This window comes from Ammospiza nelsoni, chromosome W, assembly GCF_027579445.1.
Source record: "Ammospiza nelsoni isolate bAmmNel1 chromosome W, bAmmNel1.pri, whole genome shotgun sequence".
Taxonomy (NCBI): domain Eukaryota; kingdom Metazoa; phylum Chordata; class Aves; order Passeriformes; family Passerellidae; genus Ammospiza; species Ammospiza nelsoni.
In genome coordinates, this window is record NC_080668.1 from 16,039,690 (window position 1) to 16,058,439 (window position 18,750).

General features: G+C 40.4%; 1 protein-coding gene across 1 annotated transcript in view; it reads right to left on the reverse strand.

Moving 5' to 3' along the window:
• Nucleotides 1-18,750, reverse strand: part of LOC132086122 (transportin-1-like) — a 157,583-nt gene that overhangs the window by 51,871 nt on the left and 86,962 nt on the right. Inside the window, exons 10-12 of the mRNA XM_059491581.1 lie at nucleotides 8,087-8,205; nucleotides 2,997-3,057; nucleotides 2,150-2,327 (exon numbers count right to left, since the gene is read on the reverse strand). Coding sequence (XP_059347564.1) covers nucleotides 2,150-2,327; nucleotides 2,997-3,057; nucleotides 8,087-8,205 — 358 coding nt within the window. The remainder of the gene's footprint in view (nucleotides 1-2,149; nucleotides 2,328-2,996; nucleotides 3,058-8,086; nucleotides 8,206-18,750) is intronic.

Genomic DNA, 18,750 nt, shown 5'->3' on the forward strand with positions numbered 1-18,750 from the left:
TTGTTTGAAAGTGTTTAAACTCATATTTTAGCACACAAAACCTCATAAAAGAACAGTTTCAAAACATGATTCAAAAATCCTTACTCTGGTTTTCTGCTGTGGGGCTGACATGTTTAGAAAAATAATGCTAAGATGGATTTATAGAGAATGCTCGTATTACAGAATTTATACAGTATTTTTTTCCAGTATACTATGATGTCAGTTCCTTGATTCAACTGAAACAAAAGTAAATACAAAATAGGTAATCAGGCAAAATATACATAGCAAATGCAATATGCAAAATTCCTAAACTGGATCTAAACTGCTAGTGGGCCCAAGCAAGACACAGACAGTTTTTCACTTGGGAGGTAGCAACTACTAGAATAGATAATAAATACAAACATTTTTCTACTCTGCTTCTAGATGATGTCCAACAGGTTTGAATAAAATCAAACATGAGCCTTCAACTCAGAGCAGATCTCCACTAAAAAACAAAACACCACAGACTCCCCAAGACCAGCACCTGCTGCTTCAGCTTAGACTGTTTTAGCTTTCTACTAGAGGAAAAAAGGTGGACTCCCATATTTAGTTACCAGGTCTCATTACTAACCAATGCTGCTGTGTCAGGCTATGCTGACATTACCTCTCTGTTCAAATTGGAAGTCAAGTATAGAACACTGGATAAGAAATAGGGCATACAATTCTGAAATTCAGATAATCCAAATTCTGTCACAGATAACATATATCAAAACAGATTTCTTAACTGTTCTGTTCTCTCTCTTTCCTAGGGAGCTTTAGCTTCCTCATCTTCTTAACCAAAACTGTGGACCACACAGCACCCTGTCATTTCAGTTATGTTTTCCATGAAATATTGATTTAATTCTGCAATCTCTACACACAATAACTAAAAGAATAGCATTATGAATTTAAACTATAAAAAAGATACTTTACAAGTGAAAATATATTTGTGCCTTTTGTCTTCTAAATTATAATAATAATAACAGTATTATCAGTATTAGTATTATCAGTATTAGTATTATTTCAAAATTTAGATATGTCTCAAAATTGTTTGATCCATAAGCTTCAAGGCACCTTCATCTGTACTACATCTGAACTACTGGTAATAATGGTCAGTAGTAGCATGTAGGCGGAAGAAAAAAATCAAACACAAACCAGATATAGAGGGAAGACTGAACTAAAAGAAAGCATTATTAAGCTAAGAACAATGTGTAAGATTGTATTGGATCTGGCTGAGCTGGAGTTCATTTCCCCATAGCAGCCCTCACAGCACTGTGCTTTGCATTTGGAGCTGGTAAAGTGTTGTTTAGACACCAGTGTTTTGGTTACTGCTGAGCAGTGCTGGCATAGCATCAGCACTGTCTCAACATTCCACCTCCCATCAGTAGGGTAGGGATGGGCAAGATCCTGAGAGGGGACACAGCCAGGCCAGATGACCCAAACTGACCCAAGGCATATCCCATACCATATGATGTCAGCTCAGATATAAAAGCTAAGGGAGGGAGGAGGAAGGGGATGGCATTCATTATTTATAATGTTTGCCTTCTGAAGCAACCCTTACGAGTGCTGAAGCCCTGCTTCTGGGAAGGTACTGAACATCGGTCACTGATGGGAAGGAGAAAATAAACCTATTTTGCTTGCCTCTTTCTTTGTGTGCACATTAACTTTCACTTTTGCTTTAGTAAACTGCCTTATCTCAATCTACTAGTTGTTTTCCATTTTCTCTCACCTGTCCAGCTGGTAAAGGGAGTGATATAGAGTGGCTTGGCGGGCACCTGGCATCCAGCCAAGATCAACTCACCACAAAGACTTTTACTAAAGTAAAAAGGAATACATGTTTTTTTATTACCTTGTAGAATTAAAATTCAAAATCCAAAGCTTCTGTTGAATTGCATCTAGTAGATGTTTGCAGCTCTATTGGCCATATTCAAAATAAGTTTAGAGGTGGCTAGATTTTCCAATAGTTATATAGTCAAAACATCACCTGAAAGACTCCCCTCTGCCCAAAACACCAATTATATCAGCAGATAGTTCATTTTCTATTCAAAAGCAAACCTCAGTATTCTTATACAAAAACTCCTTTGTTTACTGTGGTTCTTGTATTATGCAAGTAGCTACATTTTAAAACATTTTACACATTACTTTGACATACTTAAATTCCAGTCAGAAATAGTATCATCATCATCAAGACCATTGTCATCATCATCATCATCATCATCATCTTCAATACGATCTTCTTCATGTGGCTGAGCTACTGTCCGTGAACGATGAAAACGAGGTCTTATGTCCTGTTCACTATCTGGAATAGCTTCATCTTCTTCCACATCCCCCTGTCAAAAAATGTTTTATCAGGTAAACCAGTGCAACCATATTGCTCAAGGAAGTTAAGAACGTAGTGCAAATTTTAGTTCAATACTTTATAAACATGTGTGAAATTCACATCCCACTTGTGCTGTCTAGATAACTAAAAATGCCATTGTTGCTGCATTGTGATACAGTATTTACCAGAAAAATTTCAGGAAAGCAGAAGCAACAGAGGTAATCTCACAGAAAAGCACAAAGTACTCTTATTGTTAAGAAATTACTCTTGATGGGAAGGAATTAGAAAGAAGAGATAGAGAAATTCTAGTACACAGACACATTCTAAAATGTTGGGATGGAAAAAGCTGTGTAGTGCAAGCTAGAAGGGCATTAAAATTAATTCTGATAATTTCTTTATAGGCTGCTTTGCTGCAGTCATTCATGGGTAAAAGCATCCCAGGTCTGCCAAAATTTGGTGGAAGGGGAGAGGAGCAAAGCAGGAAAACCCACAGATTATTTTCCAACAAACATGGCAGCAGTCACATTCAGTTTTTGGAACAGCACACCTTGCCCCAGAAAGCTAAATCTCCATTGAATAGATGGCAGACCAGATCTGGTCTACCAGCTCAACCATTCTGATTTACAAGTCAGAAGCTAACCAGATATTCTTACTGAGTATAAAAGAAAGGAATGCTTACCTTTAACAGAATAATATCAATCTCTGAATATTTCATACCATTTACCAGCACAGGTATCAGTCTACAAAGAAATATTGATACATGTCAAGAAGGAAGACCCTGGTAACTACAGGCCTGTCAGTCTCACTTCAGCACCTGATAAAATTATGGGGAAATTAATTCTGGGACTTATTGAAAAACACCTGAGAGACAACGCAGTCATTGGTCACAGCCAGCATGGGTTCACGAGAGGGAAGTCCTGCTTAACCAACTTAGTTTCCTTTTACAAGGTCACCCATCTAGCTGACAAAGGGACATCAGTAGATGTGAGGATTTTTGGATTTTTAGCAAAGCTTTCAATACTGTTTCTCACAGTATCCTTCTGCACAAAATGTCCAGCACACAGCTAGAAAGGTTTATAATAGATTGAGTGAACAACTGGCTGACAAGTCAGGCTCAAAGGGTTATAGCAAATGGGGTCACATCAGACTGGCAACTGGTTATCTGTATATTCCCCAGGGTTCAGTTTTAGGGCCAGTGCTCTTTAATGTTTTTTAAATGATCTGGAAGCAGGAATCAAATGTACATTAAGAAGGTTTGCTGATGATACTGAAGTAGGAGGAGCTGTGGACTCCCTGGAGGCAGAAGCACCCTGCAGAGAGACAGACAAATGAGAGGGCTGGGCAATCACCAACCATATGGAGTTTCACAAAGAAAAGTGCCGGATTCTGCACCTGGGATGGGGCAACCCTGGATGTACAAACAGGAGAACAAGAGGCTGGAGAGCAGCACTACAGAAAGGGACCTGAGGGTTCTGGTCGATGGCAAGTTGAATGTGAGTCAGCAGTGCTCTGGCAGCCAGGAGGGCCAACCATATCCTAAGGTGCATCAGGCACAGCATCAACAGCTGGGCAAGGGAGGTGATTGTTCCACTCTGCTCTGCACTGGTGCAGCCTCACCTTGAGTGCTGTGTGCAGTTTTGGGCACCACAATATAAGAAAGATATAAAGCTATTAGAGAGCATCCAAAGAAGATGGTGAAGGGTCGCAAGGGCAAGACTTATGAGGAGTGGGTGAGGTCACTTGGTCTGTTCAGCCTGGAGAAGGCTGAGGGGTGACCTCATTGCAATCTACAACTTCCTCAATGGGGCCAGCGGAGGGGGAGGTGCTGATCTCCTCTGTCTAGTGACCAGTGACAGGACCCAAGGGTATGGAATGAAGCCACATCAGGGCAAGTTCAGATGGGACATTAGGAAAAGGTTCTTCACTGAGAGGGTGGTCAAGTCACTGGAACAAGCTCCCTAGAGAAGTGGTCATGGCACCAAGCCTGGCAAGAGTTCAAGGAGCATCTGGACAACACTCTTAATCATATGATTTAGTGTTAGATCGTCCTGCAAGCAGCAGGGAGTTGGTTTTGATGATCCTTATGGGTCCCTTCCAACTTAAGAGATTCTATGATTCTATGTCAAAATAACACATAAATAAAGCAAGCTGGTTTTCAGTTAGCTGGTCAATAATTTTGGCTGTAACCACACTTCCCCTCCCCTCAACAACAACAAAAGAAAACCAACACAAAAAATCCCAGACAGAAACTTAGCCTAATAACAAGTCAGCACCTTAGCCATACTCCATTTCATTCAGTTCATTAATACTTTGTAATATGAAAAAGTGTTAATTTCTAACTAGATGTAGCCAGATGGCACAATTGAGTGTTACACTTTAAAAATAGGATATTCTTCCACATGATGAAATCTATTTTGAAGTACCTTTCAGAAATTAGGTCAAAAGCTTTTAAGTAAGAAGTCACACTTCCAAAATATGTTTGATAAACAAGTTAGTACGTTGGCTCTCCTGTATACCATTTGTCACTTTACTTACCTGTGGCTGAAAATTCTACCTCGCTACTCTTAAGGATGGGAGTCTAACTACATCGAGCCCTCCTATCCTTTTGTCATTACTTCAAGTATCACTCCTTAAGACAAGTCCCTGACTTTGCAGAGATCTTGACATTAGTCATCATTAGTCTTTATTAGAACTTTACTTAGTTATTAAACTGGTTATAGCCATGGGTCCCCAATGGTTATGTTGTATGGCAAAAAAAAAAGGACTAGGGGAAAAAAGGTCAAGTATTTCACATATAAACACATTCATTACAAAAATTAATCCATAAAAATAAATATATGTATTACATGCCAAATCAAGTGAATACTAAAATCACCATGGACTGACCAAGCAACAGCAACAGACTCAGTCTCTCTATATTCTGCAGCTGAGAGGTATTGTTTTTGAAGGTATTCAGACCAGCAATAATACTCATGCATCTCAATGGCAATATGAACTAAACAAAAATTTCCCTCAAATTACAACTGGAACATGGCATTAACCTGTGTATAGGCACAGAGGCAAGAGGCAACCACACCACTGCTCTGTGGAGCAAGAGAGATTGATTTTAGTCATGGGGGCTTTGTGGTGGTGCATCCTCCCCATCCTTGGGCCTGCCCTATGACCTCAGAAACTCTGGACAAATCTTCACCGAACCAGCTGAGCGGTGAAGCATCCCTTGACCGTACCACTTGGGCACTGAAGCATCTCTGACTGTGCCAGGAGCTCTTGCATGATATAGGTGGGAACAACACTGACCATGACAGAAACATCATCTGCCTGACCAAAGTGAAAAACAAGGATATGCAGTTATCCTTGTTAGCCTTGGTAAATAATTTACCTGATTCATAGCCCAAGTGAAGTGGTACCATTGTTACAAAACCTTTTAAAAATTAATCACAGCCCAAGCGGAATGGTACCATTGTTACTGGACTTTCTAGGAAAAAAGCCCAGTAGTTACCAACTTGGGTCAGTGAGGCCCTTTGAGCTCTCCTGGACTGCAGTGGGCTGAGTCAGCACCTCCCTCTGAGTGGGGCCTCTCAGAGCTCGCAAACCTTCAAGTTTGTGATACTCAAAGGACCATCACTGATGATGAGGCCTAGGCTGATATTTCCCCCCCATTTCCATGCTCCCATAGGTGCAACCCTTGCCTGTTGGGAAACGCAAAGGAAATGGAGGTATTTCACTGAACCTGAGGGGAGCTCTTGATAGGTATATTTACACACACAGAAATAGGTGTAGACATGAGTTTACCTGTGCATGTGTAAATTGATTACGGTATGAATATTTTTTAGAGTGAATCTATAATTTAGTCACTGTTATAACTGTAATAAATCCTACTGAATAACTTTTCAAATGTTAAATTAGTCAATGATTAAGTGCTGCTAAAGTCTTCTGCACCCTTATCTTTTGTATACATATCCTTTGCACCCTTATCCCTGTTTGCATTCCTGGTCTCCATGCAAATAATTCTAAATTGATTCTAATCCAATTTTCCTATGTATGCTTCTTCTATGTAGTAATAGAGTGAATCTTGCCATCAAACTGTAAAGTCACACTTTCACAAATACATATTAAAACTTGCTTTTTGCCAGTACCTTTGATGGTGAGTCTGAGAAGCTGAAACCACTTGTTCACAACAATTACCTTCTGAACTTTCAATGAAAGAACACTAAGTAGTCAGATTAACACCCATTACTTGGCATTTCTGCAGCATACTTCATGAAGCATGCGGGATGTATAAATTTTATCAAAAACCTACAGGAGCAAAATGGAACAAGATATTGAACAGGTTTCTAGAAGATCTTGCTCCACTTAATCTAATATAAAAAAAACCCTAAGGTTATAATCAAGTATTGTCAAATTTATATAGCTCCTTAATCAAAAAGACTCACCAACAAACAAGTGGCTTTCAACAAAAATGACACTGAAAGATAAAAGATATGTAATGTTACTCTTATCTGTTTTACTAGAAATTTAAAAGCTTCTTAAAAAAAGCCCAAAAACCAAGGATGAAGCTGTTGGAATGTCAATGTTCATGTAGGACAGAAGAGGTTTACAATTTATACTGAGAAGGTGACTAGTATTAATATGTGTGTTGGGAAGGAGGTAGGTAGAATCAAGAACTGTGCTATCATTCTTTTGTATTTTTAGCTATAAGAGTAGGATTTAAGTAAAAACATTTTAAAACTGAAAAGTGATTTCTTGTAACATTGGTTCTTCTCTTTTCAAATCCTATTCCTGTACTGCTACAGCAGCTGCTTTAATCGCCATTCTGTTTTCTAAATGCTTATGAAAACTGAAATTTGGGAAGTCCCTCCCTTTTTTTAACAATTGCTTTACATCTAAAATGGTCGTTTTTGCTGAAAATAATGCATCTCTTCTTTCCACACTTTCACTGGAAGAGCAGAATCACAGACAGAACTTAGTGTTTTCAAAAACCTTCCAAGCATATATCAAAAATTGGGTCCTCATTTACTGGGAACACTGAAGAATCTGTTTCCTATTGAAAAAGTCTTTAGTCTGGAAATAGGTTATTAGCACAGTTGAAGACATGCAGATGTTCAAATCTCAAGCATGGGTGTTCAATTCCCGTTCAATCAAGGATCTACATTTTAAATCTTATGATAATTTTTGAAACTTACAAAAAAGTTTTTGGAGCTTAAAAAACTACTGTCAGTCTGAAGAAGCATGAAAAACACATTAAACATGCTTTCAAGTTTAAATTGCTCTGGCAATTGATATGAAATTGATTCCTAAATCTAAATGATCTTGTCATTTTGTTATGTCTTCATAAAGATGAGAAACCCCTGGCATGACTATTCACATAGAAGCATTGCACAGAAATGCTCACAATAGCAGTTGTCAAGAAAACATGTTCACGGTACACCAGATATTATAGGTAACCTCACATGGAAATATTTGTTTAAGCTCAAGCACATGTTAGTATACCTTTGCCTCCATCTGATACTTAACAGGATGTTAGGCTTGAGATAAAGCACCAGTGCCACAGTTTATGTTGCCTCAGGAGCCAAGTCTGAAATGTCAAAAGTCTTTTCAGTGACCTCTGTGATACAGCCATTTTTAATATGTACAAGAACTAGCTAGAAGAAACTCCTCCCAAGCATACAGCAAGCTAGATACAGTCTCCAAAAGAGTAACCAGGAAAAAGTTAACTGAAGTTTAAGGATGACTATTTCAAAATGACTGGTTCTAATTCTTAATACTTACTTAGCAAGATGCCGACATAATACATCTTTACAAATTGGCTGTTCAGCCAAAGTCAGCCAAAACTCACAAGCCTCCAAAGCAACATTTTCATCTTGGTCCTGGGTCCTTTGAAGCATATACTACACAAAAAAAAAAAACAACAAAAAAACAACACAATCTTGTGTAAGTTTTAAGTGAAGAAGCTATCAACATTGCAAAGTGTGTTTGCAATAAACTATGCTCCCAGAGTAATTTTGTTTCTTTGAGGCAATGGGAAGAAACAGGTATAAAAGACTACTTAAGGCTATAGTGAGAATAAGCCAAGACTTATTTCTCATTGCTAGATGATTCAGATTCTAAGTTTTTTCCCAGTTTAAGTGAGAACATTATTACCAAGAAACTATAGACAGAGACCCAAGATAATAAACAGTTTCTTGAGAATAGAGGGGGGATTTAAAAATTATTTTACCACTCCCCCCTTCTCCTTTTGAATAAAAGAGTACAATTACACACTTGGTAAGATGGAAATACTTTTTATATCCAGTACCATAAAAAAGCCTCTCTTTCAAATATTGATTATCTGACAGGATGCAATTAAGTAGAACTCATAACAGGGGAAAAAAAAAGTCTCACTTTTTCCAAGTATGAATGGTAATTCAGAGATTCAGTGTCAAATCTTTAAGCTTGCTGTTAAAATTTAAACCCCCTTAAACAAAAAATAATCAAATATCTGCATAAGCAGAAAGGCTAAATATACCATGGCTACATCAGTTTCTTGTACATGATTTCCAAAGCAATTTAGAGAAAGTGCTTGCAACTTCCAAAACAGTAATTTTTGCATTCTTCCATGCAGCTCATTTCTGAAACAGTTGGTCCTTCCACTCATTTTAGAAGCCTCATGGAAGTCCATGCAGCTACCTTTCATCACACATTGATTTAAAATGAAGAAAATAAATTCTCCTTCAGAATACCATTTTGTTCTCAAAATTAAATAGAATGGGACAACCTATATTATCCTTATGCATTTCAGGGATGCAAGATTTGCAACAAACATATCCCTTTCTACAGAACTGCATTCCTACAGGGCTGCATCCAAAGCAGCGTGGGCAGAAGGTGGAGAGAGGGGATTCTCCCCTTCTATTCCACTCTCTTGAGACCCCACCTGAACAACTGTGTCCAGCACTGGGGTCCCAACACGAGAAAGACATGGACCTGTTGGAGCAAGCCCAGGGGAGGCCACAAAGATGCTCAGAGGGCTGGAGCTCCTCTTCTATAAAGACAGGCAGAGAGAGTTGGGGCTGTTCAAACTGGAGAAGTGAAGTGTTCAAGACCTTCTGTCGGGAGTTTAGTTCAGGCATGGCTTGAGGAAAAAGGCCACGAAGCCATGCAGCTGAGAGAAAAGTAACAGGTAGCTGTGAAGCAGTTTCAAAGCAGTTTCCAGCCTGACTTCTATAAACAATTAGTCTCTCTCAGGCATCATTGTATAAACAATAAGGTTCTCAGGCAGTCTTCCCATAACAAAGGTAACATCCTCTCTGGGAAAAGATGGCACCCTGGGAACAGTTATGGAAGTTTTGAGAACCGTTCGTATCACAGTGAGAACACTGATTTTGTTTGATGTAAACAATCAACGGTATTGTAAAACAAAAGGAGTGGTTAGAGTTTTCTCTGTTAGCCTATCGTAAACCTGGATTTTGGAATATGCATGAAGTTAATTAACACTGTTATTTAAAGTGACTGATCGATCAATAAATTCGGAGTTCGATGCATTATAGGATGGTCGTTCTCCCCCTCACTTCAACAAATTGGTGACACCCGGACGTGATAGCGGACACCACGACGATCGCGGCCATCACGGGGATTGCGAACACCAAAGGATAAGTGAGGAATGGTTCAGGCTCCGAAGCAGCGGGAGCGGCAATAAGCGCGAAATTAAAGCGGAGGAAAAAAGAAAACCGCCGATACGCGCCGTGCCCTGGCGACCATATAGATGGGACCAGCTGAGATTTGTGCGGCATAAGTATGGGAAAACGCTGCTAGGTGAAAGTGCGCACTTAAAAAGAGGTATGGAAAGACAAGCCGCATATGAACTTTTTATTATGTTTTTGCAAAAAAGGCAAATTAAGGGAATAGACTTACGGAAGGAATTGCAAGGTCTTTTGGCTTATGGTCTGGAACGGGGAATCTTTGTGAATCCCCACACAGTTTACGAGTTAACGGAATTGCGTGAATTCGGTGATTTATTGTCAGAGGCTGCTTTAGAGAGTGGTAAAACTGCCAAGAAGCTAAGCAGGCCATGGCGAGTGATGTCTGATGCACTATTTTACTATCTCTCTGAGTGCAAGACAGCGGCAGCAGCTCGTGGCGCTTCCGAGTCTGTGCTACTCCGAACTCGGCACGGGCGCTCCGCCATGGCGAGCAGCCGCGGTGAGCGACCGCTTAAAATGCTGCGCTATAGCGGCGAGAGCGAAGCCGCTGCGGGGGGAGAGCGAAGCCGCCCCGGGAGAGAGCGAAGCCGCCGCGGGGGGAGAGCGAAGCCGCCGCGGGGAGAGAGCGAAGCCGCCGCGGGGAGAGCCACGGGTGCAGCGGTGCCTGCAGCGGAGTCAGCCTGCCGGCAAGTAAACAAAGAATCCAGTGCAGGGGGGGGGGGGTTTTCGTCCGCTCCGACACACGCACCGCGGGACTGGAGCGCTTTTTGCAGCGGGAGCGTTTCTCCCTCCCCCCACAGCCGGCAAAAGCTTCAGTTTAAGACCTAACAGCCTAATGGATGTAACTTTTGTCAACAAAAGGAAAAGATCCCTGTTGAAATTAAGAAACAAGTGATGGTAAACAAGGAAAGTTAAAAGCACTTTAGTTCTTCCTGGCAGAGACTGAAACAGGAATCAGCGTACTGTATGCATGGGTCAAATTTCGGCCGGTTTGGCTTGGCATTGGTATGCTGTCTTGAAATCACCTGTATTGGCAGAGACTTTAACATCAGAAGCCCAGATGGCTCAGTCAGTGGAACATCAGACTCTAGAATTATATTTTGAAAAGTTTAAAAATGTTAAGATATGTTAGACTGATTGTATGAGTGAGATGTTGTGAGTGTGCTTTTTGATATAGAAATGCTATAGCAAACACGTGAACAAAGTTATTTTAGCTTAATATTTTAGAATCAGGCCTGTAAGTAAGTTATAGTAAATGCTATATTTTTTGTCTATAGTAAGTTTTATCTGTTATTAAGTAGTTTAAGTTAAATTAAATGCTAAATACTATTAAGGTTAAGTTTGTTAAGTTTATTTTCTGTTAAGTTCGAGGTCTGTTAAGGTTAAATCATATTAGGTGGTCTGTTAAGGTTAAATCATATTAGGTTTAAGATAAGTTAGATTCTGTTAAGTTTGATCTTACATTATTTACAAATAAGTCTAAAATCAGTTAAATTTTGTTATAGTTTTGTTAGAATTAAGAGATTTTACATGTAAGTTCTGTTGATTTAAAATTCTATTAAGTTTAAGTAAAGATAAGTTTAAGTAATGTTAAGTTCTATTAAGTTTAAATATTTTAAGTTAAGTATTTTAAGTATAAGTGCTATTAAGTTTAAGTGATGTTAGATAGATTTATGCTTTTACAATAGGTGTTTGTTTTATGACTTGTGTTCAAAGTGTTGTTGTGAACATCAGAGAAACCTTGCTAGCTGAAAATACTATTTAGTTATTAGAATTGCCTATTCTTATGTTGCAAAGAGTGTAGCACAGTTAGCCCATAGAATTTTGAAGCCAGTTAAGTTCTATTAATTTGAAAATAAGTCTGCTAAGTTAAGTATTTTAAGTGCTTCAAGTGCATACTACTTTCTCACCACTCCAAATCAACAAAGGACTGAGAATCGCCCAGCTGATGCCATTTCAGCCAAATGACTAAAGGATTACAGACTATAAAACTGATTTTGAACATTTTTGAGAAACCCAGGGAAGAGGTGGATGTGAAAATCTCAAGGACAGAAAGGATCGTTTTCAGACTTACCATTCACCTCCTCTCCAGGTTCACATAAATGAAAACAGCTAACAGCTTTCTTTTCTTAGTCCAATTACCACCTACCGTGCAATGCCTGATAAGGCCGGACATTGTGGCTCAGCTGAGGGTGGTTTTAACCCTTTGGGATAAAACGCTGTTGCCGGACGACCGGGGAACTGATTGACATTATTGAATCATTATCATCTTTCCATATAAAAGGACCGGCAAAAGAGAACTGTCTTGAATGTCACAGCCCAAATTGTGCTGCTTGGGTGGCACTGTGTTGTGGGGGTTGTGACAGGACCTTTTGGGTGGATCAGTTGTCACTTTTTCGTTTATGGTGTGATACCTGTAATCATAGACATAACTGGGAATATAATTGGGAGTGGGCTCTACGGAATGCAACAGGACTCAACACTGCCTCAGCTTTAGGTCTTTATGAGTCACATGAGCAGAAAATCTTGGCTTATTATCGGTGGGAGGTACAGTGTATTTTAAAAAGGGTTAAAGCTCAAAGTGCATCATATATAGCCTCTGTAAGGTGTAGAAAACTAGTGCCTTTAACACAACATTCCATTGTAGGGCCTATAAAAGGAGATCCCAATCAGGCATTAGACAACTGCATTAAAAAGTTACAAAGGTGTGGTCTTCAGGTCTCGGGAACAGTAAGGTTAAAAACTGACAAGAAGAAGAAGGTCAAAGTAAAACCAGAAAAATGAGGTTTCCTTTTATTATATTATTTAGTGTAGTGGTAGCTGAAGAATTTAAGTTAACACATTTTAGTCAACCTAGAAATAATGTATGTCTAACACTTGCTAGGCAGATTAATCAGACTTCGCTTTGTCTCAGCATTGGAGGAGTTACCAACCCCTTTCGAACCTGTTTGGTAGGACTCCCAGTATGGTCTCCTCAAGAATTCTGCAGTCTTATTAATAATCGTGCTTTATGTATGCACAATATGGTAAATATTAAATTGCCTGCACAGAAAGGGTATACTGCCAGTCAGAGTGATGGCTACCAACAATGTCTGTTAATTCAATCACTTAATACTCCTTTGCATTCTCCACCTGAGGAGTTAGAGCTTTTTGGAAGTGCAAATGCTAGCATGACCAGCACTTCCAACGGTGGATGGTTTAGCTTTGATTACTCTAATCTTCAAAAGATGAATCCATATAAACAAACATGGGCTACTCTGGATTCAGCTCTAAAGCCAAACATAGTGTCTAAACAACTCTACAGCCATTGTAAAGGCTCTAGCATCATGACACCTAAGAAATTACCTACAGGAATATTTCTAATTTGTGGAGATAGAGCCTGGAATGGTATACCTGCTCAACCTCAGGGTGGAACTTGTTATTTAGGCAAGTTATCACTATTTCACCCTAATATATCTGTGCTGATGCAATTAAGTCATCAGGTAAGCAGGCAAAAGCGTAGCTTACATAATTTAGACTGTAGTCAAATAGGAGATCCATGGTTCTGGAGTGAATTTAAACAAGTGATGGTTTCAGCTTTCCTGCCCTGGGGTGCTGCAAGCAAAGCATTGACTCTAGCAAAACAAATAGGGTGTTGGGCTAAGGGTGAACTAAATAGAACTTCACAGATATTAGATATGTTATCTTCAGATGTACAAAGTGTTAACCACACTGATTTACAAAATAGAGCTGCTATAGATTTCTTGTTATTAGCTCAAGGCCATGGGTGTGAAGAGTTTAAAGGAATGTGTTGCATGAACCTGTCTAATCATTCTGTATCTATTCATGCTAAGTTGAAAGAGCTACCGCTAGGGCTTAACAGCCTTAAGGAAGAAGAAGGATTGGGTATTGATGAGTGCCTTAAAAGCTTAGGATTGGGACCATGGCTAAGAAACCTTGTAAAATATGCTATAGGGATATTAGGGGTACTCATTGCTTTTACTTATATTACCTTGTTTCTGTGGCTGTATCCAAAAAATGGTTAGTAGGATGATAGAGAAAATGTGGCAAACTAACCTCCTTTCTTTTAAAGAAAAAGACGGGGGAAATGTCGGGAGTTTAGTTCAGGCATGGCTTGAGGAAAAAGGCCACGAAGCCATGCAGCTGAGAGAAAAGTAACAGGTAGCTGTGAAGCAGTTTCAAAGCAGTTTCCAGCCTGACTTCTATAAACAATTAGTCTCTCTCAGGCATCATTGTATAAACAATAAGGTTCTCAGGCAGTCTTCCCATAACAAAGGTAACATCCTCTCTGGGAAAAGATGGCACCCTGGGAACAGTTATGGAAGTTTTGAGAACCGTTCGTATCACAGTGAGAACACTGATTTTGTTTGATGTAAACAATCAACGGTATTGTAAAACAAAAGGAGTGGTTAGAGTTTTCTCTGTTAGCCTATCGTAAACCTGGATTTTGGAATATGCATGAAGTTAATTAACACTGTTATTTAAAGTGACTGATCGATCAATAAATTCGGAGTTCGATGCATTATAGGATGGTCGTTCTCCCCCTCACTTCAACAACCTTCTAGCACCTTCCAGTACTTAAAGGGGTTCCAAGAGAGCTCAAGAAGGACTTTTTACAAGGGCATAGAGTGATAAGAACAGGAGGAATGGTATTATGCTGAAGGAGGGTAGGTTTAGATTAGATATTTGGAAGAAATTCTTTACCTTGAGGGTGGTGAGGGCCTGGCACAGGTTGCCCAGAGAGGTTATAGACTCCTCCCCATTTCTGGCAGTGTTCAAGACCAGTCTGGATAGGGCTCCAACCAACCTGGTCTAGCAGAAGGTGTTCTTGCCCATGTGGGGGAGGTTGGAACTAGGTGATTTTTAAGGTTCTTTCCAATCCAAACCATTCTGTGATTCTATGAAATGCACTAAATTGCAAGTGTTTCCTAAAAGGTCATTATTGTGATTAAGAACTGATGGCAACAAAAATACTGCTCTGTTCTGAGTTATGAACAGATTACAGCTTGGAAAATTTGAAAAATGTCCTATCTATTTGTCTGTAAACTGCATGCTGCTTCTCCCTCCGCTTCACCCTCTCTCTCTCTGGGCCTAGCTTAAAGCTAGCTACAAGACCCATTTCTGGGCAAGAGAACAGATGATGGGGATACCAGCATCATAAAGTCACCCCAGGACATCATTGCAAGCAAGGTTAATTAATACAACTGAAGTGATTTGGCATTTTTCCCCAGATGGCTTGAAAATCAACACTTTTGTTGTATTCAGTTATTTGCCACAAAGACAAAACCAGAATGACAAAAAGTAATGGCTGTTTGAAGGTTCTCCTCACACTGTCATTTCGTCTTTAAGCACATTTTATAATATATGCTCCATGAAGTTAGATAGCAGTAGATGGAAAAGGCTACTTACACTCAGTGGTACAAGAGCCATATACACAGTCTGGAAATCATAAAATGTTTTGGGTTGGTGTCCTGGTTTGAAAAGGAAGTGAGTTTTTTGGGATGCTGTGGTCAAACCAATAGGTGCTCAGATTTGAATATTGGCACCTCGTGTGGCAACTGAGGACATGAATACGCCTCTGAGAACACGGGGGGTTAAAAGCAGAGAACTCCCAGGAAAACTTTCTCTTGGGTTCTGTCTGTGAAAGAGGTCAGGCCTCCCCTGCCCAGCTGCAGGTTGGGCGGGGGAGGGGAAGCCATGCGGCCGGGTGAGGTAGGCCAGGCCTTGGACAGAGAAGGGAGGTGAAGGCCTCTGCAGGATGGAAGGGTGGAGGAACACTGAGAGGCATCGGGCAGCCACGCCACCCCCACCCCCCCCTCCAGGAGAGAGAGAGAAGAGAGCTGGTGCCTGTGCTGTGCCACCTTGAAATTTGATAGCATGGCCAGCTGAGAAGGAGATGGGGGGGGGGTGTGGTGAGAAGGTGCCCGGCAGGGCAGCCATGGGAGTTCTAGACAAGCAGAGCCTGAGATTTTTAACCCTTTTCTTGAATAATGGAAACCGTGCAAATGCTGATCCTCCTGGAGTTGAATGACAAGAGAGATAGAGATGAGATAAGAGGAAATGGGCCACAAGAGAAGTTGAGAAGAATCTTAGGTGAGAGGGATGAGGGAGTGGCCTTTGGCTGGACTTTTCTTGTATAGTCATGGACAGAACCATTTTTCCTGTGACACAGAGACTGCATTTAGGGGCAGGCAATGGCTTGGAGCCAAGAGAGTGCAGTGATGTTATGTGAAGGAGTATGTGAGCAGAGATGACGGGTGAGGAGGGTGGTGGTGCCCTCGATCTTCAGGGAAGAAGAAGACCTCTCTTCTCAAGACCCCTCGGCCCCAGGGGGTGAATTTGGGAGGAACAGGTGTCCCAAAAGTGAGAGACTGTGCTTCTTTTTGGAACTGGGCAAAGCATCCTTAAAAGGGGAACCCTAGAAGCAGCTCTGGTCCATGTGCAGTGGTGAGAGCACTGGGCATGGAAGGAAGATGTCACGATGGCAAATGATCTCCAGGCAGTGCCACGAGTGACATGGCAACACAAGAGGTCTCAGCTGTGTTTCTAGGGGAAGCCTATGGTACAAGAGGGACTCCTCTCTTCTTGATGAACTGAGAACTGATTATCTAAAGGGTGGTGATGGACTGAGAGTTGATGATCTGAGGGGTGGATATATTGGAAATTTGGTGGGGGGAGGAGGAATGTTTTTTGGAAGGTTTTCATTCTGAGTTCTGTGTGTGTTTCTTTTTATATATAGTTGTAGGCTAATTAAGTTTTTCTTCTTTATTCCTAAGTTGGAGCCTGCTTTGCTCTAGTCCTAAACACATCTCACAGCAGACACCAGGGAGCATATATTTTCATGGGGGCACTGGCATTGTGCCAGCGTCAAACCATGACAGTTGGAAAGGACCATAAAGATTATCCAGTTCCAATCCACCGCCATGGACAGAAACACCTTTCACTAGATCAGGTCGCTCAAAGCCCCATCTAACCTGGCCTTGAACACTTCCAGGGATGGGGCAGCCACAACATTGCTGGGCAACCTATGCCAGGGCCTCATCACCCTCACAGGGAAGAATTTCTTCCTAATATCCGATCTAACCCTGTTCTCTAACAGTTTAAAACCATTGTCCCTTGTTCTGTCGCTACACTCACTGATAGAATCCTTCCCCATGTTTCTTGTAGGCCCCCATAGTAAAAACAGTGATACTAGTATCGCAGCAAAGTATGGGAAGAGTATTTGAAGGCTTTTAGGTTTTTTTAGCATTCTTGTAAAATACTTTATTGAGTATTTTTAATGATAAGCTAAAAAAGTGACTTTAGACAATGGAAATAGTTGCTTCCTGACAAAAAATTACAAAATAGCATAGGAACATTATTCAGAACTGGTTTGCATACTCTGTAACAGTGTTGTGTTAGTCTTGCTATGTCAAACCATCAAGAAAAGAACGATGCACAATGCATTAAGAAAAATTTGTTCAGCAGTAAAAGATGTCTATCTGAAAACAACAGGATGCAAACAATCTTATTTCTTTAGCAACAAGCTGAGTTTCTGTGTTAGAACTTCATATTATCAACACCTTTCAAGTAATCTCATTATGCATTGTAAAATAAAAAGTCAGGACTTCTATTAAAAAAGATCTTAGGCACTACATGCCTGGCTAAATATGCTATATGAATATACAAGTGCAATCTAATAACTGAAATCTATTAGGTCAGTCTACTTCTGATATATCCTGTTGTCATGTTCTCAGACAAAAGAAGGAGAAAAAAAAACCCACAGAGAAATACATATCTGCTTCTGATCACCTGGAAGTACATGTTCAAAAAACCCACTGAAATTGAAATTCAACCATCCCTGTTCCTCCAGGAACTTGGCAAAACAGTTAATATTAAACCTGTCTAGTTTAAAAGCATTGCACTGGCCAAGACCTTGTCTTAGAATCACTACCAAATTATTAATATTCTTAACTACTTTAAATGTAATTCTCCATAAGCATAAAAAACCCTGTCATGTGGAGGGTTTTTCATGAAACGTACCAGTTTCTTTCTTTTTAAGAATTCCTTCACTTAGAGCAGCCGCTATTAGAAGCATTCAACTTGGAGGTACTCAAGTTTCAAAATGGCAAAACCAGACTCATTTGAATGAAAAATAGTCAGTTCTCAGATATTACACTGTCACATATTAATATGTATGTATACAGAACTGGGCAAATCAGTAACAGTACACAATAGTTCCAGAACTGCGGAGGAAGGGAAGTCTGATCTTCAGAAAAAATTCACTGCTGCTGTCTTTTGTAGAGAAGATGCCTAGTAATAGTTTTCCCAAAAAAAAAAAAAAGGGATACAACAAGAATACAATCTTGGATCTTCTGGTTGCTGACATAATTTCTACCTGCAAAGTCCAGAAGTTCCTTACTGATTTGTTTGCTGACAACCCCAAGTTGTGTGGTGCGGTCGACATGCTGGAGGAAAGGAATTGCATCCAGAGGGGCCTGTACAGGCTCAAGAGGTGTCTCTGTGCAAACCTCATAAAGTTCAACAAGGCCAAGTGCAAGGTCCTGCACCTGGTCAAGGCAATCCCAAGCACAAGTACAGGCTGGGCAGAGAATGCATTGGGAGCAGCCCTGCCGAGAAGGACTTGGGAACAGCAGTTGACAAGAAACTCAACATGAACCAGCAATCTACACTCTCACAGCCCAGAAACCAACTGTGTCCTAGGCTGCATCCAAAGCAGTGTGGCCAGCAGGTCAAGGCGGGGGGGGGGGGGGTGTG